Source organism: Gobius niger (assembly GCF_951799975.1).
Source record: "Gobius niger genome assembly, chromosome: 11".
Taxonomy (NCBI): domain Eukaryota; kingdom Metazoa; phylum Chordata; class Actinopteri; order Gobiiformes; family Gobiidae; genus Gobius; species Gobius niger.
The window spans coordinates 21,325,274-21,349,706 of record NC_136862.1 but is presented as its reverse complement, the minus strand read 5'-3'; the positions used below and the strand labels follow the sequence as shown (position 1 = coordinate 21,349,706).

General features: G+C 42.8%; 3 protein-coding genes across 3 annotated transcripts; 1 reads left to right on the top strand and 2 right to left on the bottom strand.

The window, feature by feature from the left end:
* Positions 1 to 5,013: 5,013 nt before the first annotated feature.
* Positions 5,014 to 16,428, bottom strand: nf2b (NF2, moesin-ezrin-radixin like (MERLIN) tumor suppressor b). Its single transcript, XM_079566216.1, has 17 exons — positions 16,152 to 16,428; positions 15,895 to 15,997; positions 15,567 to 15,692; positions 15,369 to 15,491; positions 15,176 to 15,259; positions 14,874 to 14,942; positions 9,513 to 9,595; positions 8,851 to 8,926; positions 8,558 to 8,695; positions 8,408 to 8,482; positions 8,225 to 8,338; positions 7,889 to 8,011; positions 7,404 to 7,621; positions 6,915 to 7,017; positions 6,177 to 6,310; positions 5,583 to 5,751; positions 5,014 to 5,312 (listed from the first exon to the last, which is right to left on the bottom strand). Exons 2-17 carry the CDS (start codon positions 15,982 to 15,984, stop codon positions 5,265 to 5,267), a joined length of 1,773 nt encoding a protein of 590 aa, XP_079422342.1. The 5' UTR covers positions 15,985 to 15,997; positions 16,152 to 16,428; the 3' UTR covers positions 5,014 to 5,264.
* A 428-nt stretch (positions 16,429 to 16,856) lies between these two features.
* On the top strand, positions 16,857 to 18,414 carry mettl27 (methyltransferase like 27; the record flags this gene model as incomplete). Its single annotated transcript, XM_079566070.1, has 6 exons — positions 16,857 to 17,018; positions 17,099 to 17,221; positions 17,292 to 17,420; positions 17,783 to 17,918; positions 18,015 to 18,107; positions 18,215 to 18,414. The coding sequence occupies exons 2-6, from the start codon at positions 17,105 to 17,107 to the stop codon at positions 18,412 to 18,414; spliced, it is 675 nt and encodes a 224-aa protein (XP_079422196.1). The 5' UTR covers positions 16,857 to 17,018; positions 17,099 to 17,104.
* Positions 18,415 to 21,027: 2,613 nt separating this feature from the next.
* Positions 21,028 to 22,147, bottom strand: LOC306970674 (claudin-4-like; the record flags this gene model as incomplete). Its single annotated transcript, XM_079566703.1, has 1 exon — positions 21,028 to 22,147. The coding sequence occupies exon 1, from the start codon at positions 21,988 to 21,990 to the stop codon at positions 21,028 to 21,030; it is 963 nt and encodes a 320-aa protein (XP_079422829.1). The 5' UTR covers positions 21,991 to 22,147.
* Between the last annotated feature and the right edge of the window lie 2,286 nt (positions 22,148 to 24,433).

Below are 24,433 nucleotides of genomic sequence, written 5' to 3'. Positions count from 1 at the left end.
GACTGATCTTTTTTTCTTTAAATCAATTTTGTGCAGTCTTAGACATAACCCTTTATTTACCTGGGTTTGGGGCTGGCACAGCACTAGTGCGGGTATGTGTTGATTATAAACAGAACCAGCATCAAATCCTATATGGCCAGTGTGCTCTAACTCTTGTCTCTGTTGCTGATGAGATCCATCATTTTTGTGTCATCCACATTGAGCTGTGCATTGTAGTAGTGTCCATGGGTCAGTGGAGTAAACAGCACATACCCTTGGAGGCGTTACCACTGACAAATACTGACTGGTCTCCCCGTTACAAAGTCTGGCAGCCAGTAACATGTTGAGCCCCAAGTGGACCAGTTTGTGCATCAGTGATCATTGATAGAAGTAGTTCCACTCAGACCCATTACGCTCCATGCTGTATCTCTGAAGCTAAGCAGGGTAGGGCCTGGTTGGTACTTGGTTGGGAGACCACTGGGGCAGGAAGCTTGGGGCCAATAGTCACTCCCAGGGCAGCTGTGGCTACTGACAGCTTACCATCAACGAGTATGGTGTGAAAGAATGATTCCCGACAAGGTAACTGTGGACTGGGAGAGCGCTATGTAAGACTAAATCATTATTAGGCCTGACTGCCATCGGGGCTGGCGAAGGGCCTCTTATTATTGTCAAAATCGTTTAACTGCAAAATGTATCTAAAATCAGGCGGCACATTAAGGCCATCGGAGAACCTTTGTCACAGGTCTTTTTCATACACTCCTGTCAGAATCTAAATGCATTGTGAATGAAATTGCGATGATACGGTCCGGCTTTAGCCTCCGAGTGAATGGAGATTGTTTCACTATTGTTGGCTGCTCTTTCTCTGCGCTACGGCAGGTCAGAGGATTACACTCCGCCGCTCTCACAAATTCATTCATGCCTCGCCAACTTTTGACCAGAGCACGCAGAGGAACCGCTGGGCTTTCATCTGCTCTGCGGGTCAGAATAACTAAGAGCGGATCAATATCAGAGAAGAAGCAATTTGGAGCGTGGATCCCCTGGTGCCAGCCTATAATCTGAGAGCTATCCCAGACACAATGCAGCTCTCGAAAGTATGGTCCAAACATTGTTTAGGTATAAAGGCCAGAGTGCCACAGAAAACACATTCAAGCCTCTCTACTCTACTGTAAAGGAAAGGACTTTGGAATTAAAAGGGACAAAAGAGAGATCAATATTCACTATCAGCTTGGGCTCCAGAACAAAAACTGAGGGTGCACCACTGTTTCCAAGGGGCGCAGGAGAGTTCCTCATCATTAAAATCCATTGTGATGCAACAAAAACAGAGGGTGCTTCCATGTTGAAATGAAGCTGCAATACCCTGGTTTGCACCACTGTAGATCATATGAAAAAGTACAAACAAAAGTGCCTGTTTTATGTTTTCTAACTGTCTGAGTTTGATGGATCATGGTTGGCGGTAACTGAATGCAAAATCTTAAAGCAGTACTAAGTAACTCATGCCCCTAGTGGCCATAAGCGCAACTGCAGGTATAGTAGCATGTTGTGTTTTTTTACTCATTATTGTCCTTGAGAGTAAAGACAAAGGGAGTGAGGGATATTGTACATCCAATTACACAATGGAGATCATTTGTTTCACTCAAACATGGCTGTAAATACTGTTTAAGTGGAGCTAGCCCGCAGTTAGCTTTGCCCATTAGCCTGTTAGCTTCTTCTTCGTGATTCCATTAGAGTGTATTGGTGACTCCGACCCGGTGGCAGCGAAGTTGCAATTGTGGTTTTCTGGCCAGTGACACCAGGGGGAGATGAAGACCCCCCAATCATCCCATCAACACTTGTATTACCCCGAGAGGGACTATGGAAAGGTAAACAAGTTACTTAGTACTGCTATGTTCTGATGAAAATTGTCAAGCCTGGTTAATGCACTTGCAGCATAATAAAAGCTCAATATCACAAACTAACTCTACTGCTTTCCCTGATTAATGTTTTTGTGATATATGACCACATCTTATAATATATTCCAGTGATTTAAGTGTTATTCTCAAAACGTATATAAATATCATCCAGAAGGAAAGACAATAAAGTGAAAAATGAACATTGCACCACCCAGATTTATTATGTTTTTGGTAAATAGTTTTGCTTTCTCTAACAGTGTTCCCAACATTGGTTTTCTAAAGAAAGAAATGGCAACATTCACCACTGCACAGTCAGCCCCTTCGCACCTGAATCGCCCCCTCATTCCTGTGCACGTTTAGAAAATAAAATGGTTTAAAATTCCTGCTTTTTTTGCTGAGACGACCCTCCAGCATCCAATTATCTCGCTCCTTTAAATGCCTTCACTGCAGAACATCGTTGAAAGGCCCATTCACTTCCCCCTCTGCGCGCAGAGCGTGATTTCACTTCATGATGTCTTTGTGGCCCATTTGAAAGAATGAAAAAAATAAAATAATGCAATTCAGATTCTCTATGTCCCAGTGCCCCATTTCTGCCGTTACAATGGCTCTATGTCCCAAACGCCACGGGACAGGCTGCGGCTGTAACAGATGGGGTACACTATCTTGGGCTATTGAAAGAGAAAACCTTTTCTCTTCAGGCTAAAATGAACTGAATCCATCTCATTTCCTCAAATCTGACATTTTGTGAGCCGGACGTCCCGCTGTGATGGGTCTTTGGCCCCCACTTATTGCCTCTCGCGTCTTTTTAGGTTTTGAAAATCTTGTGATAGTATCTTTATTTGGACTGTTTTCAAGCTGTTATTATTCAATATGAGAAATGTTTGGCTCCTTATCACTTTGGGAAACTGTATCTTATGGTTTAAGCCTTTTATACATAATGTCCTCAAAACAGAAAGAGAGGAAAAAAGCAATTTGAGCTCAATAAATCTTATCTGCCCTCTATAGCGTTTTAAAGAAACACCAGAGAAATGTCAGCTTGAGGCTTTTGAAAAGAAAGAAAAGATGATTTGTTTTTGTTTTTGTATGGGGGAACGTAGTATCATGGAAACTACACATCAAATAAGTTTATCATCAAGTTGCTTTTCTTAAATAATGTATTTCTTTTTTTAAAGTCATATTAATTTGTTTTTACATACATTTATCAATATACCAGTTGCCTCGCAAAAAATGCTGATCTGATCAAGGAGAGGAACAGTATTAAAGTCAGCAGAGGCAGACGTGTTAAGCCATCGTAATAAAACCACACTCTGTAATAATGTGCCGCATATTGTAATAAACTAGTTTGTCGGTCACGACAAACTATTGAGCAGTGTTGCGTTGTAAAATACTTCTTTCATCATGTATAAGACATTTACACAGTTTGCTAACCATTGTTAATGTGAATAAGCATTTAAAAAGATAAGACAGTAAAGTGATACAAACATTATTTAGTGTGGGGGGGCAGGGCCCCCCTCAAAAAGAGATTATCAATCTCAGGGGGAATTTCCTGGTTAAATTCTAAAACAGTGACAATGGGCACCAGCCGTGGTTAAGGTGTAGGGAGAGGTCAGGAATCACTATTTATTGGCTTATAAATGATTAACAAATGATAAGCAAAGCTTTGTTCATGTTTTTGAACTGATAAAATAAGTACAGTGCTTTAGTGCATTCATCATAAATGTTACCGCACATTTTATCACATCATACAGTATATGTTATTGCAACATTAGAAATGTATTACAAAATGCTGTTTTATTACACAAAGTAGTGAAAATGTATTATACTGTATATTGAACTTTTATCACAGAATGGTGTTGTTACAAAATTCAGCTACAGGATGTCAAAGCAGCAGAGGGAAGTGCTGAATCAGCTTCAGCACTAATGAAGTTCAGCCTTGTGTATTTTGCCTTTAGTTAAACATCTATGGTTCAGCAGAAAAAGGACGTATTTTTCTAATGAATGAACATGAATGATTATCTATTTGAGTGCATACGTTTCTAGACTTTACAGTTTTATCACTTACTCATCAAACACCAACCCAAGAACCGACAGCCTCCCCAAATGTGCAGCTCATGTGTTGTACAAAGAGTGCAGAACATGCAGGCGGTGAGCTGCACTAAGGATTGTGTCCACCAGAGGGCAGGTTCCACAGCGAGGCCATTCATAAAAGCAGTGTCTCATTCTGAAGGTCAGCAGCTATTTTCAGCACATCACGGCTGAATCAAGGCCCATAGGACACGTGTGGAGATGAGGCCAGCTGCGTTTCCTGATTGTTTTTGTCGACAATTAGACAATGACTAACTCCAAATGTTTGCAAAGAAAACACAACACAAATGACTAGTGTTAACTGACTGATGTATTTCAACAGGTTACATCTTATAGCCAAAAAGAAGCTGCTGCAAATAAGGCAATACACATGGGAATCCCCATAAAACAATATTAAAATATTGATATCCATAACAGCGGCCCTTTACAAGTGGAAGTTAAGGCAAAAGAAAATCAAGCTCTTGGACTTTCTCATCTCTTGTTCATTAGTTGACTGAACATTTTCAAAAATAAAATCAGTCCTTAATCAAGCTCAGTCAACAAACCAGAGCAGGTTGTAACAGGCTTTAGTAACATGTTCAAGTAAATACATTCAGTAAAGACGAACTTTAAGCTCTGAATCACATCAACAGCATGAAAGTTAAAAGATGTCAGTCAAATGTGTCTCCTGTTCATTATGGAGTGATTGTCTCTAAACAGCCCTGAGAAGTGCGACTTTAGACTAACCATTCAAAATAATATACAATGGTAAAAACTACTATTTAAGGCACAAATTTATGAAAAAAAAAAAAACCTGAAATGGCAATGTAATTTTAGTATAAGACACAACAATACATATTGTATCTTTATGGCTAATAGAAATGATAAAGGCACTACTGTGCTTAGTAAATGAACTATCAGTTTAAACTGAAACACTTGGGCAAATACTGAAATTCAATAGTCCCTGTGCGCCACCGCAAATCTGTAATTTTACTAGAAAATACTTCAAATCAACACAATAACTCAATGGCAAAATACACACATGTTCTTACATTGAAACCCTGTTTTGAAGCAAAATCTCACTAAATTTTTGTTTTATTCAAACTTTCCAAAGTCATTTGTGGTTCATAAGGCATCTGTCAGAAATCTGGCACTTTCAGGGCTATCTCATAAACCAAGAACAAAAACAACCATCAAAGGCAACAGTTAATACTTGGCACTGTTTTCCACACTGTAGAGGTGAAGTAGGTCCATTTTAGTGCAACAGCTGTGAAGCACAAAAGTCTCTGCGAGCACACGTTTGTTTAACGCGTGATGTCGAAGGTCTTTGAATCACACCTCTTCATAAAAGGCCATCTGTGACATGTAGGCTGAGTTTCTCTACAAGACAAAGCAAGTGGATAAAAACGTTACTGGAAGAGTTTAAAGGGACAATACACATTATACACTGATACAAATGTAAAATAAGGCTGAAAGGATCCACCTCAACTAGAATTGATTTCAAGCCAACGATAGCCCTGTATCACTCACGTAACAACAAGTACTCATCCTTCAAGTTGACAAATAACTTAAAGACAGACGTATTGAAGAATTGGTTCATTACACTCTATAGTTGAGCATGGGCTTCACAAACAAACTCTCCATACGTACGTTGCTGTGAGGTACGTAGACGGGCTCGGGGAGGTAACCACGGGGCTCTGAGTGGTGGGTGAAGTGGCCGGCCTGTTGCTGCTGCTCCTCCAGCTTCAAGGACTCAATCTCTGTCTTCAGCTCCTTCAGCTGGTCCTGGAGGTGCTTACTCTTCTCCATGTACTCAAGCCTGTAACACAACCACATGAATCTCTTTCATTTCACCAAGTCGTTTTCCTGAAGCCTGTAAGTGTGACTATTGTGTTTGACTATTACAATCTATTCAGTATATCCATGCTCAGGAAATGTCATAATGCATTTTTGTTATGTGCTTGTCTGTGCTACCAGATTATCAGTGCTGGTATGAAGACTAAGTATCATGGGCAACCAAGGATTGAATTTATTGTCCCCACGGGAAGTGAACTCATCTGTAATGCCACCAGTGTCTGTGTGCATTTGTTTGTGAGAGTTTTAACAGTGCAGTTGAGGTGATAATGCTGTTCTGTACTGTAATAGTATATCCAGCAACATGCATGTAAACATTGACATCTACGCACTGTTTTTTTTTCTCCTCAAACATGTTTCTGTCTTTTGAGTTCCTTTGATCTCTCTCACCTCTCCCTCTCGATCTCCATGGACAGCCTCTTCATGTCGGGGTCTTTAAAGTCCAGACGCATGGAGGTGGAGTCGTAGGAAATGTTGGATGCTTCTGGTGGAGGAGCTGGAGGTGCGGAGTAAGCCGCTATGAGCTGAAAACATAAACAGTGTTGTATGTGCAAGTTTTCTCTCAAATAACCCTTGTCCACATTCATATTCCACTGTCCAAGGTGTAGTCCGCATAAAGTCCAAAATGAATGGGACTGTATCAAGTTAACCTACCAAATGAAAGAATATATAATACATACAAAATTATCTGAGTCCAGACTGACTTGTGTTTTGTGGTGAGAACTTAGATTTACATAAACCAACAACTTACGAAAACTGAAGTCTCTGTTGAACCAGTGGGACTTGCTGCTGGCGATGCTCGCAGCATAAATAAAAAAGAACTACCTTCCAAACGCACCGTGGATAATCGACGAAATCATATCTAATAAACGGGGCAGCAATGAAAATGTAATCTTCAGTAACCGTGTCTATAATAAGGTGATAATATTCGTGGGATGCAAAGTCCTGTCGGCAGTAGAAGCACAGATTTTTTTCAACAACAAAAACACCTTGTAATAACAGTAATGGTTGTATTTTATTTGATTAACTGGGCAGAATGTTACAAAGTGTGACTTTAACTAGCGGTAATTACACCAAGTTTAAAAGGGCATAACAAAGGGCACAGAGACAGGTCTCTCCATCACGTACCGGGTAAGTCGTTTTGGTGATATCCAGCAGCTTCTGTTTGGCTCGGCGCTCAGCATCCTTGGCTTCGGTCAGATCCTGTTTTAGATGATCAGCCTCTTTTAACCTAAAAAAAAAAAACACAACAACTTTAGTGGCTCTACCGCTAATGGGGCACAGCAGGAGATTAATAAAAAAGGCATTAACCAGTGGACCTCACAAGAGCAAGTTGAAGTAATGGTGTTTTATCAGCAGTGTGATTTTTAAACTAGATTGGATTTAGCAGGTCATTAATCAGTAAGTGGAGGTGGAAGAGCAGGGCATGCGGTTCTCTCCTATTGAGAAGCAATAGGTGAGCCCTATTTACCTCTCCCTAAGTGCCACTGACTGTAATCCATCAAAATAAAAGGCACAAGACACTTAAGAATACAGAAGTATAAAACCATCCTTTAGAACAGTAATTACAGATCTGAATGGAAAAGGACTAAAGGTGCAGAACATCTTTGTACTGACCTCCTCTCGGACTGCTCCACCAGTTTGACGGCCAGCTGTTCGGCCTCTCTCATCTTCTGCTCCATCAGCCTCTTCTCCTCTTTGGTCTTCATCGCAGTCACCTCCAGCCGCTGTCGCTCCTGCTCGGCCTCCGCGGCTTTGTGGGCCAACAGTTTGGCCTCCTCCTCCGCAATCTGGGCTTTCTCTGCCAGAAGATCTGCCGTTTCCTCAGAACGCAGCTAAAGGGGAGCAGAATTAAACAGGGTTGATTCAGGAGTTAAAAAACATTAAATAACATCTCCTCCCCACAATAAATGTTATCAACAACTAAACATAACCACAATTAAAACAGATACCAGCCGTAGCTTAAACAAATATCCCAAGATGTAAAATACCTCTATTGTTATAACTGATTTGTATAATATTGAGATGTAAAATATTGCCTTTGACTTTGGTGTCAGAACCAAGATCTTAACAACATAAGCCATAAAAAGAAAGTTCCTCACCAGAGCCTCGTTGGCGAGTCGGGCCTCGTCCTGCAGCTGGAAGAGTCTCCGCTCCATTTCCTCCTTCGCTCTCTCTGCTTCCTCTCTCATCTGTTTTTCTCGAGCCAAGATCTGACGCTCCATCTGAGAGGGGAAGAAAAATAACAAGTCACAACAAGGCTACTCAACGCTGCAATTCCCCATCACTATACTGTTAGTATTCAACTCCACTTTTTCTAAAAAACAATCCAAAACTTACATGGCTTTATCACCCTGTAGCACTGAGTAAAGCGTGTTTTTGTGCACGGTTAGAAACAAATATATATTCTATGAAGAAGTTAAAGCTTTAAACTTTGCCTTTTTACGAGCCTTCTCCTCTTTGGCTTGAGCCTTCATCTGCTGCACCTCGATAGAGTCCACCTTCCTTCTCCTCATAAACAGGTCGTGGTTGCCGATGCACAACTGTAAGATCTAAAACAGAGGAAATTTAGTTAAAGCAATTGTTCTTGTCAATGCTGTGGTATTCTGAAGACCACTAACCAGTTTGTTGACCCGCAACTGAGACGAGTAAAACTTGAAGACGTCTTTCTTCTTGTCTAGAGGCTTGATAGTGAACTGTAGTAAAAGGTCACATGTTAACAGAGCAGGTTGTAAAATAGGGACTAAAAAGTAGGGCATATTAATGTTCACCTCTTTCTCGCTGTAGGAGATATTACGGATTCCGCTCCAAGGGAAAGACTTGTTTGGGTTGAGTTTGCTGTTGGGGCTGTAGATGTGAAGGCCCTGGGCGTCCACTCCCAGCAACAGGTCTGTGTCCCTTTTGTTTTGCTTTTAGAACAAAAACTGAATATTATACATGAAACTTTCTTTGCACTGCACAGAAAATACTGTCATTTTTTATTTTTTTCATCCTAACATTTTATAACACAATCTTCAATAGGATATATGAGTTGTTGAAATGGGTCACAGGTGTTTGCACTCACAGTTATTGCAAAGTAGCTGACACCATACATCTCAAGGTCCTGTGCAATCTTTAGATACTCCATCTCCGCCTCGTCTCTGCAGGTACAGCACACATGATAAAGGACAGAAGACGTCATTGCGACAGCTTTACAGGAATACTCTGCATTGAAAATCAGGGCACGGTGTTGCAAGCATCAAGGAGAGCATGGACCAGCAGTTATGGTTATGAGCATATGCCACCATAAATCTCACTTTGAAAAGAACAATATTGATCCAGGCTTTGGGCTAACTTTTTTTTTTACATCCAGTGGAATTCAAACTTTTGGGCACACAGACCAGACTTTTTGTTTATAAGTTTATCACTATCCCAGCGTATATTAAAACATCTGCAGATGATGCTCAAAAACTTGGGAAAGAACCACATCTAAATTAGCAATAGAAATGCACCATGTTCAGAGTTAACGCTATAATGTTATAGCAGTCCACATGCCAGACAAGAATCACAATTAAATTTTATTAATACATACAGTTATGTGTGAACCAGACCCTGTAATATGGGATACAATGCAATTGTCCTTGAAGAGGGGAGGATTTTGACATGCTAAGATCATGAGCTTCAAAATGACATTGATATCCTTTTATCACACTGAACTGTGGGGAAATGTAATGAAGTGAGCGTTACCTGGCGATGCCCCTGTGCTCTGCATACCAAGCTGTGATCTTCTCCTCCCACATGTCAGCTGTCATCTGATACTGCATCAACACCTGAGCACCACACAGACAGACTGTGTGTTACATATATTATCCTAGTGTGTGTGTGTGTGTGTAATATATATATATATATATATATTGTAGCAATCCGGTGAAAAACGACTCCGTAGTATTTCTTGACTATTTAATAGTGGCAACAGAACAAAAAGGGCCACTGTAGGCCGTGACCCACGCCAAAAGCAACACACACCTTCTTAGTCCCCAAAAATGTCTCTCCTGTCCTCAACTGTCACTTAACTGTCACTCCCCAGCAACGCTGCCTCGCGTTGTCATGACAACCAGATCATGACAACCAGAATGTTAACCACAACACAGGGTAAATTAACTTGAACAAACGAGAACATAAACATGAGATCATTACACTACCCCCCCTTATCAAAGTTCCTCGCCCACGAGGGGCACATAAAAGTCACCCAGGTATGTGGGGGGTCGACGAGCCCTTCTCGGACGCTGGGGTGGAGAAGGCAAGGGAACAACAGCTCCATTGGGTGAATTAGAGGGGTCTACAACAGGTGGGGCAACATCAGTGTCTCTTGGGAGATCCTGTCCTGGTGGAACACTCACACCGTTGTAAGGAGCCAGTCTGTCACGGTGTAGTGCCACCTTGCGACCTCTAGGTGGTAACTGAACCCTGTACACAACCTCTCCAAGTCTCTCTAGAATAGTGCAGGGTCCAATCCAGTTACTGTCCAGTTTAGGGCACCTGCCTTTCTTCCTCTGCGGGCTATAGACCCATACCTGCTCACCCACTGCAAAGTGGCGTCCCTTGGAATGCACATCATAGTTCCTCTTCTGTCGTACTGCTGCATTCTGAAGTTGCTTCCTAGCAAATTCATGAGCAGAGTCTAGTCGGTCCTGAAGTCTTTTTGCATACTCCGGTCCGGGTGGAGTAGCAGGCACGTCGGGCGGTCGTCCCATCATCATCTCTGCAGGCGTCCTGATTTCCCGCCCCAGCATAAGGAGAGCAGGGGAACAGTTGGTGGAATCCTGAGTAGCTGAGCGATAAGCCATGAGCACAAAGGGCAAATGTGTGTCCCAGTCCCGTTGGTGCTTGGCTGTGACCATAGCCAGCTGCTGGGCCAGGGTCCGATTAAATCTTTCGACCAGCCCATCACTTTGAGGATGTAGAGGGGTGGTGCGGGTCTTGTGGGAGCCTAGCTTTGTACACATAGCTGCAAAAACGCGAGACTCAAAATTGCGGCCTTGGTCCGTGTGTATTACCTCTGGGACCCCAAACCGACTAAAAAATCCCTCCACCAATGCATTCACTACAGTCTCTGCTTCTTGATCCGGAAGGCTGTATGCTTCCGGCCACTTTGTAAAATAATCCATAGCGGCGAGAACATACCGGTTGCCTTTTTCTGTTTGAGGAAACGGACCGAGAATGTCGATTCCGATCCTTTCCATGGGACAGCCGGCTTGAAACTGTTGGAGAAGAGCCCTGGATCTCTCAGTGGGTCCCTTGTGGGATGTGCAACGGTCACAACGACGACAGTAGTCTTCAACATCTCTCCTCTGTTGGCCCCAATAGAATCCTTGCCGCAGTCGGAGAAGTGTTTTAGTGATCCCAAAGTGGCCAGCGCCTGTAGCTCCATGACAGCCAGTGAGGACAGTCTCCCGTAAGGCCCTAGGCACAACAATCTGCCACCTCACTTCCCCTGTTCTTGGGTCTTTCCAACCCCTTTGCAACACCCCGTCAATTAAGCGTAAGGCCTCCCACATCGACCAGAGTCCTTTAGTAGCTCGGGGAAGGGCAGCAATTTCATCCCAATTAGGTCGCCGTTGGTCGGTCAGCCATGTGACCACAGGACTAATTTCGCAGTCCTGTTCCTGTTGACGGACCCACTCAGCAGCATCAACTCCCACTAGTTCATTGTAGGCTGGTTCACCAAAGTCGACAGTTGCACACCTGACTGTTGACTCTAGCTCCATGCTCTCCTGGGCCTCCTTCCTTGTACAGTAGCGGCAGTCGCTCGGATAGCACGGCCGACGAGAGAGAGCATCTGCGTTGCCATGGCGCACTCCTGGTCTGTGCACCACAGTGAAGTCGTAGGCCTGTAGCTCCTCAATCCAGCGTGCCAGCTGGCCCTCCGGTTCCTTAAAAGACATGAGCCATTGAAGGGCTGCGTGGTCCGTTCTGACGGTGAAATGGAGGCCCCCCAGGTAGTACTTGAAATGGCGTATAGCGCTCACTACAGCCAAAAGCTCCCGTCTGGTGACACAGTAGCGTTTTTCTGCCTTGTTAAGTGTCCTGCTGTAATACGCCACCACTCTCTCCCCCTCGGCAGTGAGCTGGGAAAGCACAGCACCAGAGCCAGCACCGCTGGCATCAGTGTCAAGGATGAAGGGAAGGTTAGGGTCAGGTGGTGAGAGAATAGGGGCATTCACCAGGGCGTTCTGTAGCTTTTCAAATGCAGCACTGCACTCCTCCGACCACACAAACATCTCCCCCTTTTTAAGAAGGTGGAAAAGGGGTGCCGCAATGCAGGAGAAGCCCTTCACAAATCGCCGATAATATGAGGCCAGGCCGAGGAAGCTCTTCAAGTCAGAGACGCATGTAGGAACAGGCCAGTCTTTGACAGTTTGCACCTTGTCCTCCATAGTGCTCACTCCTCCCTCTCCAATCCTGTGGCCCAGGAAAGAGACCTCGCGCCTCATGAAGCAGCATTTCTGGGGGTGGAGTTTAAGTCCAGCTGCCCTAACCCGCTCCAGGACACGTCTGAGTGCCAACGACGCAGATGAGAAGGTCTCGCCATGCACCAGGATGTCGTCCAGATAAACAACGCACTCCTGGCGGGGAACATCAGCCAGCACCTTGTCCATTAGTCTCTCAAAAGTCGCAGGGGCATTGCATAGACCAAAAGGAAGAACTTTGAACTGCCACAGCCCCTTAGGGGTGGTAAAAGCTGTCTTTGGTCGGTCCTCTGGAGCAAGGGGGACTTGCCAGTAACCGCTCCGTAGGTCTAATGACGAGAACCACTTCGACCCTGCCACGGAGTCCAGGGCTTCATCGATGCGTGGTAGTGGGTAAGGATCCTTCTTGGTCACATTATTGAGGGGCCTATAGTCCACACAGAAGCGCCAATCAGTCTTTTGCTTTTTGGGAACCATTACAACTGGGGCGGCCCAAGGGCTTGTTGAGGGCTCAATGAGTCCTGCCTTTTCCATTTCTTGCAAGGCCTTATCTGCAGCCACTTGTCTTGCCAGGGGAAGCCGCCGTGGTCTCATCCGGATCGGAGAAGCAGCTCCTGTGTCAATGTTGTGTTGGATGAGATTTGTCTGGCCCATATCGTCCTCCGATATGGAGAAGCTGTCTTTAAATTCTTGCAGCAGTTGCCAAAGTTGGCCCCGTTCCAACTCATCCAATCCATCACAGTTCTTATCCCATACTGCTCTCACAACCTCCAGCGCTCTTTTCTGGTCAAAATGAGGCTCTAATGTGGGCACAGTGTCAGTTTGGGATACAGGGCAACTCTTTCTAGACAGCTGTTTGTGCATCTGGACGGTGTGTTTGTCCGGGAAGGTTAGGGTGCCCCTTTTGGTGTCGATAACACAATCCAAAGCTCTCAAAGTGTCTAGGCCGAGTATACAATCCTCCAAATCCACGACCCACACCGGACAATAAACTGAGTTCTTTCCCACTCCCAGGGTTACTGTAGTCTCCCCGACCATGGGAGCCCTCTCACCAGTCACAGTTTGTAGCTGAACAGAAGTAGGCACAACAACAGATGTACAGTCCAATACATCTGGCCTCAGAAGAGTGGCTGAAGAGCCTGTATCCACCAGTGCGGAGCAGTTCACCTTTCCCACTGTTATTGGCACATACCAGCAATCCCCAGTCACAGTTCGGCCCACTACCACAACATTTCCAGGTCGGGACAGTGTCACGGGGCCCCGCAATGTCCCGATTATGCGGTGCCCGGGTCGTTTCCCTGTGTTGGTCCGGGGCAGTCACGGGCCATGTGTCCAGGCAGTCCGCAGTTCCAACAGATCAGCTGACGCCGTGGCCTGGGTCTCGGCCTCCTCTCTAATGTGGTTGCACGCACCAGTTGAATAAGCTCACCCAGTTCGGAGGTTTCTGGTGTGCTGAGGTCAGAAACATTTGCCATATTTACTTGCACGGGCTCCTTCACCATAGGGGCGCTCAGCAGTTCCCTCTCAGTGGCCAGGTCCAGCGCTTCTTGTAGAGATTTAGGGTGAGACAGGAGTGTCTGTATGCGGAGATCAGAGGGTGACAGAGCCTGCAGAAAGTGGTCTCGGGCCAGCTCCGACTGTATAGCAGGAGGCATGTGTGAATAGGTGCGATGAACCAGCCCCTCAATGTCATTTGCGAGCGCTCTCAGCTGTTCACCCGGGCGGCGGTGGCGACTGCACAGTTCTGAGCGGAGTACACTGGATGTGTAGCAGGGCCCGAACCTCCTCTTTAAAGCGCCGACTAAAGCTCCATAGTCGCGCCTGTCTTCGGGGCTCAGTAGCAGGAGACTAGAGAGCGCATCCCCAGTGAGACACATAGCCAGTTGGAGGGCTTTTTCTTCTGTAGACCATCTTGCTGCCTGGGCTAACAGTTCAAACTGTGCGTGAAAAGCTTCCCAGTCCGCTTTACCGTCATATCTTGGGGTTTTTATAGCCCGAGCTGGAGAAAATTCAACATGAGGGGTGATGTCAGACTTCACACCCCTGGGGACCTGCCCATTCTGCGCGCTCACGGTGGCTTCTCGTACAGCGCTGCGCGGGTTACTCAGACCGGCTTCTGCTGCGAGCTGTTTGGCCATGTCTCTCACCCGTTCTCTGTGCTCTGTTGCCGAAAATGGAGTAGTTATGTCCCACCGATCTGGAAGATCATCACCGTCTTGCTCTTGTTTAATCTTTGAATGAGCCGTTGAAAACATCTTTGAGTGGAGTTGCCAGACGTAACACGGAGGTTGGCTCGATACTTCTGACACCAGTGTAGCAATCCGGTGAAAAACGACTCCGTAGTATTTCTTGACTATTTAATAGTGGCAACAGAACAAAAAGGGCCACTGTAGGCCGTGACCCACGCCAAAAGCAACACACACCTTCTTAGTCCCCAAAAATGTCTCTCCTGTCCTCAACTGTCACTTAACTGTCACTCCCCAGCAACGCTGCCTCGCGTTGTCATGACAACCAGATCATGACAACCAGAATGTTAACCACAACACAGGGTAAATTAACTTGAACAAACGAGAACATAAACATGAGATCATTACACTATATATATAGATTAAAAACAAGGACAAGGACAAGAACTCACCCTTTTTGGAAGAAGCTCGTCCTGAGCCAGAAAACCAGGTTTGTGAAAGTTGGGGTCATAATCTCCATACTGTGGGGATAAATTTAGAATTCAATAATTGATTATTGCATTTGTGATTAAGTAGTGATTCTCTGTTGAGGTCACTTTAAGACCCAATGTTATTTTTGTTTCTGGTTGTACATGTTTATTACACCTCGTCATCAACTACTGTAAAAACGTATACTGTATAAAACTGGCCTTAAACTGAAGCCCCATTGGTGAGTAAAATCTTAAAAGTGTATTAAAAAAACAGTCTTTCTCACCTTAGCTTGAACAGCATATGACGCCAGTAAAACAGAGGCTTCTGGGGAACATAATATCTCTTCTTCCAATATCTGTTTTTTGACCTGAGCAGAGAAAATTAGAGGGCATCTTTTACAGATCATAAAAGACCAGCCAACAAACCTTTAAAATGCCTTATATATACAGGACAAAGGCCAATAAGACTAGTGTTACCTGTAAGAAGAAAAGATGCTGTGTAATTTCTTGGACCAATTCTTCTTCAACTTTTTCCGGGAAGAATTTGGCCAGAAAATGAAAAGTTATTGGAGAGTCTTTGGGAACTTCCTGATCCAAGACCTACGAGAATAAATAAAACATTATACATATATTTTTCTCAAAACAATACCCCCAACAGTTGTGAAGAACACTTACTCTTTTGTCCGGTTTCAGCCAAGCGTACGTGTCTTTCACCGTGTATCTGAGTCCAAAGAACCACGTCTCTCTCAAGCCGACCGTGCGACAAACCAAGTCAAACAGATCTTTACCTTTCCATTTCACCTACAACATAACAGATTATTAACAATGTGCTGTTTGTTTGTGTTAACATCACCATTTTTTTTCATGAAATATTTGAAGCAGACAAACTCAGGTATTTATTGAATATACAGTGGAAACCCCTGCTTAATATCTAGAAGTAAATATCCTGAAAATAGCACTTTTAAACAACCATCAAATATGTACAAATGTATTTGGTTATCACCTCACAGCTGAACTCCATCTCAGCGTCCATTGTAACAACCTTGACTTTAAAAGTCTTGGGCTGTTTCTTCTTTAGCCCCAGGATAGACATGTTTTTGAAAGTGCTGATAAATGGAAGAGAGAGAAAGAAATAGAGACAAATTATGCATTTGTAGCTAAATGATGCTGTCTGGTCGTGGTTATGGCAGCCATTATTGTTAACTTTATTTTATATACTTCATCGGATAACTAATTAGCGAGAATTATTAGTGCTGTTACCCGTGAATACCTCAGAATCTGACTTTCAGTCGTCCACAGTTCAATGGGCTTCTCTTCGTTGTTGGGAACGATGCTAAGCTAACAGATGTTTCGGGAAACTTTTCATGACACAAAAATGGACCAGAAAAAGTTATGAAAGCAAGGGAACTTTTTAGAAGTACCCATGGTGTGAATAAAAACAAGAAATAAACCAAATGTAAAACAATATCCTCAAGCAAAACGAGATACGCACTTCTGGAGGAGTTTAAAGCTAACTAGCTTTAGCTTTTCAGGATTGTTTTGGGAATTGGGAGAGCTGCAGGATAACTTCACTGCGCATGCGCCAGAAACAATAATAAACATGTATTAAGACGGACACAGCATTGTCGTGCACCTTTGAGCTTCACTTTAAAGAAGGCGTAGGAGAAAATATTATTAATTTACACACACTTTTCACATTAGAAATATATTGATATGTTGGAAGATTTTCCTGACAGGCAAAACTGAGGGCGATAAAATTTGATTTTGTAGTTTTGAGAGCACTTCCTTGTTTACACCGTTGACAATGGACCCGTCAATGGTTTACACACGTTTATGGTTTAGTGAAAGATAACGTGGTTTTATTTTCTAAGAGCTCGTTGATTTGATTATATTAATATTGATCTTGAGTTACTCATCGTGTAGTGAATGTTCATTCTCTCATAGTTTCTCGGTTGTGGTAAACTAGGCTGCGGCATCGGCACCTCCGACTATCACCAACCCCTCAATCTCACACACACCACATTCACTGGCAAGGCAAGTGTCTTGCCCAAAAACACAACAACATCCTGTACTTGCGGGACCTGGGATTTGAACCACCAACCTTCCCGATAAGTTTTGACTGAATTTGTGGGTGATGATTTGTTTCAAAGTAAATTAGTTGTCTTTTTGTTTTTGAAAATAGTAGTAAACCTTTTTCATTCCTCTAGTTACTTATGGAATCCACCAAGGAGTTTGACCGGGTGAAAGCTGTTGTCTTGTCTGCACATGAAGATACTTCTGCTGAAGCAAAAATCTACTTTTATGACAAATGGGCAGAGAACTACGACCAGGTGGCACCCGCATCATGACTGAAATAGCTATTGATACTTTATCTGTAAAATAATAGTATGGCTATTTTAGGATGTGTCGGCGTTGGAGTACCGTGCGCCATCTTTTGCAGCAAAAACACTGTCCCCTCATTTTACTGGAGACCGACCCTCAGCAGTGGTACTGGACATAGCTTGTGGCACAGGGCTAGTGGCTAAAGAGGTAAAAAGTACAACATCATCATAATTGTTAACAAATACGTATTTTGTCTGTATGTATCCAAAGAAAAATCATATGTGTGCACTGTGTTCTTAGAAAGATACACAATCTTTATGATCATTCTTTTGTCCTGTTTTTTTACTCACTTTTTTCAGGCCTATGGTCCATTTGGCCCATAGTTTTTTAACAGGAAACATGTAAGTGAAAGGGCGTGAATAGCTAGGAGAGACATTAGACAAATTGTCGGAACGGGATTCCCACAACACTGAGGCCGGAACAGTGACCTGGGACCATGCAGCACAGCCATGACAGATTGAAATAGTTGGGAAGGTTACATTTACATTAACTATTCTGTGTATGTTCAGCTGAAGAGTTTTGGATTTGGGCATTTTGTGGGAGTTGATGGAAGTCAGCCCATGCTGGCATTAGCTGAAGGCACTGGCCTTTACCAGGACCTGAAGCTGTGCATGCTGGGAAGTGAGCCTTTACCTGTGGAGCATAGTGAGTATATAATAGCCTGCAAGATTAATCATTTTAAAACGTTTCTATCATGAATTCACAAATATGCCGTGTTTCCTTCCTCTTTACTTGCTGCAGATGCCTTTGATGTAGCTATGCTTGTTGGAGGTCTCAGTGATGGGCAGGTTCCAGTTAAAGTGGTCAGAGAGTTGTGCATGGCGACCAAAGCGGGTAAGCTCTGTTACAGTGATAGAAGTGATTATGTTAAACTTAACATAAAGAGCACAGCCCTAGGCCTAGGCCAGGTATTCATTCAATTATTTATTCATTTTTCTCAGGAGGCTTCATTTGTATGACTACCAGAAGCAACACGGATAATCTTGTGTTTAAGGCCGGTCTGGAGCAAGAGCTGAAGGCGATGGAGGAACATGGTTTGTGGAGATGTGTACAAGTCGTGACTGTGGACCAATGGGAGCGCGCCGTGTCACATGATGAGGGCTACATACCTGGAGCAGTTTACCTCTATCAGAAACTGTGAAAATATACAATAATATTCTGTCACTTCAATGTTGAGGCGACTCCAACATTAAAAATAAAAAGTTTAATGTGTATCTTAATGTGTATGTGTTTATTTATTTGTATCTTCCTTTCTCAGGAGTTGTTGGAATCACCTGCCTTTACGTTTTCTCCCTGCAAAGTCCTACAATCCTTTTCTTTACTTATTTTACTACATCCCTAAATCTCCTTGCTTTGGTATAAACTATAATGGATACAAATTCACACTGACAAAGGAAAAAGGAGCGTTTGATCGTGACACAGTTAAGCAGACACTTGTTCATTGACCACAGCACCATAATTATGCATACATGTTTAGGTCTGTGCACTCCATTCATTGCCCATGACACAACTGTAAAGAAAGTCCGTGTATAACTAGAAACTGCTGTTGGTTTGGCTGGATGTAATTTTATGTCATAACTCAGACGTAAAGTGTGTCAGTTCAGCAACTTTAGTAGCATTGCACTTCACCACAAGGGGGCAGTCAACAGCATTGAAACTAATAACACTGCAGCATGCATCATTTCTGCGTCTGCAACAAAAAGTATAATCTGAAACTACTACCACACAGACGCACATAGCGACAGACAAATGGCTTATTACTGGGTAAGACATAGTGTTAAAGATTCAGTGAAATCTCTGTTTTGAAGTCACTTTTGTTTCTATCTTTATATAGGCTGATGTAACTAACTTAGTGAACTAAAAGAATGAATAAAATTAACTAGGCCTATAAGGACCATTTAGTCCAGGGCCTTCAAGTTGTTGTTTTCGTGACGGGACAATTCTATATTTTTCCTTGTCACTTGATCAGGGCCAAATCTTCAAATCTTGGCAGAAAGTAAACCCCCCCTAAACTAGTCTCCGTCTGCCTCCTGCTGAAAGTGGCCGAGCATTGTCAGCCATGGTTATGAAGAACCATTTCCAACAGATGCTTACAAAGATTATCTTTAATTACTTTTGACAGGCTAAATGAGAAATTACGCAGTCATAAGAGCCCACACAGCAAACTTCAATAAGAAACATCACTCAGTTGAGTTCTTTGTGTCTACTTTTCCCGTCACCACAAGAGAGAGAGAGAGAGTACTCAAGCAGGCAACCAGGGGCGTCACTGTTTGTCATAACTGAAGGTAGAGATTTACATTTTCTGCTGTTGGTTGATAAGTTACTTCTCATGTTTTATCTTTTATTTTTGTTTTTCTGGTCCAGAATACTTTTGCAACTATGTCTGGGCGACTGAGGGCTCACACAGACAGGAAATCATCAACACATGTTCTTAAACTTCATGTGTTTGGCAGAAATAGTGAGTAATGGTTTCATAATTAAAAAATCATATCTGATGCCTTATGCCATTTTAGATTACTACTAGGACATTTATTTTTGCTTTTTTTTTATGATGATGATCGGGGGTTAACCAATCAGGACAAAGACTGACTGTAAATTAGATCAGTACAAAAGCCTATACTAGAGAACTTAATACTTAATACTGTTGATTTCTCATAGAGTGGCTCTAAAACCATCATCTAGAGATGCCTTAAGTGTGTTTGGAGATTTGATGGGGTTTTTTTCCATGTCAAAGGATCAGGGACAAAATCCTCCAATGGTGGCCCAAAGATCATTTGAATAAACAAAGCCAAAACAAAGTGTTTCCGGATCGCAATTTACTGAAACTCCCTTCTGTCCCTATTTGAATACTCTGTGTGTATGGACGCACCAGTCTCGGTTGAACCTGTTTGTCCTTTAATTTGTAATCACCAGTAACACAAGAACACAATGCTAAGCTACTCTATGTCTACATGAGAAAAATACTCTGCACACTGCTATAAATGATTTGTGAGTGCTTAAAATAAATGCGTAATCTAACAAATGGATCAAAAATATGAATTGCAATTCTATATACATCCCTGGCTTACAATGATTTTGTGTGATGGCTGATGTCAAAAGGCCATTGTTTGGCATCAGGCAATATTACTTAAGAACAATTTTAGGGTGTTTTTGTCATTAATTCAATAAAATAATGTTTTATTGAATCTTTATGATAAATACAGGCAGGCACAAAACAGAACAAAATTAGAACAAGATTTGTAACCAGCATTTTCCAATGCACAGATGAAATGAAAAACACACTTCATTGTACAGATGCTTTGTAAACATTCATGTTACATTTTGCCTCTTAACTCATCCATTTATACAATAATTTTCACAATAGTTAGAAGTGGAAGAAATACGTGAAAGTAGCACTCCAGAAACAAGTTAACCAACATTTAAGTGTAAGTTTGTTTTACCGCAGTTGTTTGAGATCATTTGCACAAAGTTGGTCAAGTAAAATCCCTGACAAATTCACAAAAGTAAAAAAAAAAACTTCAAAATGACTTAAAAAATCTATTCAGACAAGAAAATACTTTACAAAAAGAAAGAACAAAGCCCCTTTCAAACGTATGTTGCTGCACAAAAGCAACAGTGGACGGTAAATAAGCAACAATAACAAGCAGTGTCCAATCACATGTCCATTTGTCCTTCATAAAACCTTTGAAAAATCTCTCAACTGTAACACGTAAGTTTTATTGTCCAACGTAAACACATTTTTTGGGGAAAAAAATCATAAGTATGTCTTGGATGGATTTGTTGATGCATCCTCATTGTCACTGTGAGCCAGTTCTGCCACTTCGTCTAATTCGGCCCGTTTCAGCTGGGACTTTGTTGTGGACGCCTCGCTTACCACCGATTTGGTCGACCCAGGACGTTTCATTTGGGACTTCGTTGACGGCGCCCACGACCTCTCAGACTCCCCTGCCATTGGCTCATCATCGTCCCACGGCTGCCTGCTGTTGGCTGGATTGGACCGGTCCGTTGGCTGTTCGTAGCTTTGCGCTCTGGTCATCGCTCCTACGGGATGGGACTGCACTGATGGGAGCCTGCGGTGGGACCCTGCTCCATTCGAGGACCGGACCACTACGTATCTCACCGACGGGTTCTTGTCTACTTCATCGGACTTGGCTTGACAATTTGAACTTATGAACAATCCTCCTCCCAGAATGAGCAAGATGGCGGCCCCCCATCCTATGTAGAGGCAGGCGCCGAGCTCCCTTCTTTGTGCGTCGATTGCGGCACTGTAGAACTTCTTCACCACCGCGCCGGCCGCCCATGAAGTCGGGATCAGGCAAAACAATCCGGTGATGATCAGAAGTGCCCCGGCTGCGATTGCGACTTTCCGCTTCTTCCCAGGACCCTCGTCGTCCAAAAATCGCGTGCATTTTCCTCCAAAGAACGCCAAAATCAGCCCGACCGCACCTGTCAGAACAGCGAGCACCATGAGCGACCGGGCGGCCTGAAGGTCAGCCGTCAGCGCCAGTGTGGACTCATAGGGTTTGCACTGGAGCTGCCCCGTACTCTGGACCACGCAAGTCATCCAGATGCCCTCCCACACGGTCTGAGAGGTGACAATGGTGCTCCCCACAAAGGCAGTCACCCTCCATATCGGGAGTACACAGGCGAAGATGACCCCAGCCCATCCAAACAGGCACAGGACACTCGCAAGCATCTGGGTCCCAAGTGACGCCATCGTGAAAGTCTTTGTGTAATGCTTCGAAGCCTTCGGTCTCCTCTCGCTTTCCCCTGACTTTGTAGCTTCCCAGTGCAGTTCACATACCTCGGTGTTGCGTGTTTACAACATAGTATCTTCCTCCAGAACACAGGGCCATCACACTCTCCTTGGTGATACTTCAGCCGAGCTTTTCCTCAGTAATTCTGTTTGTCCAAGTGCTTTCAAACCTCCGAAAAAGCTCTAATTTTCCCTTCTTGCTCGGAGTGCTGGTTTCTGTTGTGTCACCTGAGCGTGTGTCTGTGTCCTACTGTTCATGTGCAGCTGGACCACACCTACTCTATTGAGAGAAGAGAAGGGAGGGGATCTGCCATAGAGACAGGTGCAACCGTGACATCACCCAAAGATGGATTGTTTTGCTTATTGATGAGTAAATATTTAAGATGATGAATTCAGATCTGAATATTTTAGGTCATTTTACAGAAATGTAATATTATATCATACACACAGATGCACACAGCCTTCTGCACATTGGTCTATTTTAAACTGACTATGCACTTATGTCTAAAAATAAATGTCAATCATTTTATAATCATTGCCTTGGTCAAAGCATTAGGCCAATCAATTTTAATAAGATAAATGAAGTTCAACATATAAACAGTTGTGTAAGTTTATAGCAACTTCATAAAAGATTGACGGTAAATATGTCTTTAAAATGAATGCACATTTAACTTTGCGCATTGATATGTTAGAACAGCAGTAATAAAGTGGAGAAACAGAATCTCGTGGGACAAATTAGTTTCATTCCATCTGCCTGAGTGTGTCCAGAAAAACCTGTTTAAAGCATGTCCCCTCCCCCAGCGCCACACCGGTTACCACTAAATACAGCGGGATCACAGGCCACTTTACGACCGAAACCTTCTAGATGAGTTTGACTGTCTCCATGCATCATTGATACTCGTTGTAGAAGCCACCGTGTCCAGAACAATGTCTTAATCTGAAATGAACATTTCAAGAGCCTTGTGGTTGCCTGTTTTGGTATATGGTTTGTTTATTTAGAACAGATGCAAAGTTGATAGACAAGAAAGGTAAGGTAGACTGAAAAGATAATGGAGTTATTAATATCCGTGGTTCTCAATCAGGGGGTTGGTTCAGATGGTTGCCGGCCTTTGAAAGGGCAAAGAAAAAAAGGGTCTTCTGAATTGGTTTGGACAAATTGACAGTAAGTCAGACTTTCGATCAAAGCTTAAAGTGCATAATGACACATTAGACACATTTTTTGCTCAAACATAGCCAACACAATTTTATTCAAAATTTTGATCAATGTTGTACCCAGTTTTCTTTAGTTGGGATGTTTATAGTTTCACCCCCTTAATGGACACCGACAGGAAGAACAGTTTTAAACTGTTGCCGTGCCGACCATGTTATGTGAATGGGAGTCGAACTTTAGCTTTATCTTTGTCACTCCCTGTCAGCAGCTTAAAAATTGAAATAAAAATAACTTTTCTGCCCAGCATTTCATCATTAAAATGCTTCACTAAAATAAAATTATAATTATGCAACTGATATATCAGTCATATTTTCAAAAACATTAAAACCTGTCATATGCACTTTAAATCAACATGAAGAAATGCTGTATTTTGATATAATATCATGTGCTACCTCCAAAATGTTGGGTTGAAATCTTTTTATTTGGGTTGTGGTTGGTAATCAAGAACATAGACAATGATGTTTTAGTGAATAGAGAGACAATGATGTCGAATGATCAGGGTCACCCACATCACATTTGCACATTTTGTGTCTTTGGGCAAAACACTTCCCCTCGTATTCCATCAGGAACATTATGATGTAACTTGTCAATGCATAGCACAAATCATTCTTTTTTTAACGGGTAGAAACTTGTGACGGGTCACCTGTTCCCTCTTAGTTATTTTGCTTAAAGGCACACTGCGTAACATTTTGATTATACTGTTTAGTTTTATACTAAAACAAACATGCTCCTAATGACCAGCTCGACACAGAAAATGCTATTTTGCAGTGGATAATCAAAGAAAGGGTTTGGATGAGGACTTAATCTATTTAAGTCTCATATTTGGCTGGCTTTAGTCAACATCGCCATGGAGATGTCCCGCTCCCAGTAAATTTACAGTCAGGTCAACCGAGAGGTGAGAAGAGGAAAGACTAATGTCTCTACATTTTTTAAAGTATTTTTTCAACAATAAAAATATCTGTGATAAAATAAATGTTTGTATTTTATTTTATTTAGTGGGTGAAATTTACGTGGTGTTGCTTTAAGTTAAGTTTGACTGACTTGACTCCAGTGTTAATTTTGACAACATATTTTAATTTAGTTTTAGTCTTTTGACGAAAATGTAATTTGATTTTAGTCTAGTTTTAGTCAAAAAAATATCTTCAATTTTAGTCTAGTTTTAGTCGACTAAAATTGCAAGTAAATTTAGTCGAC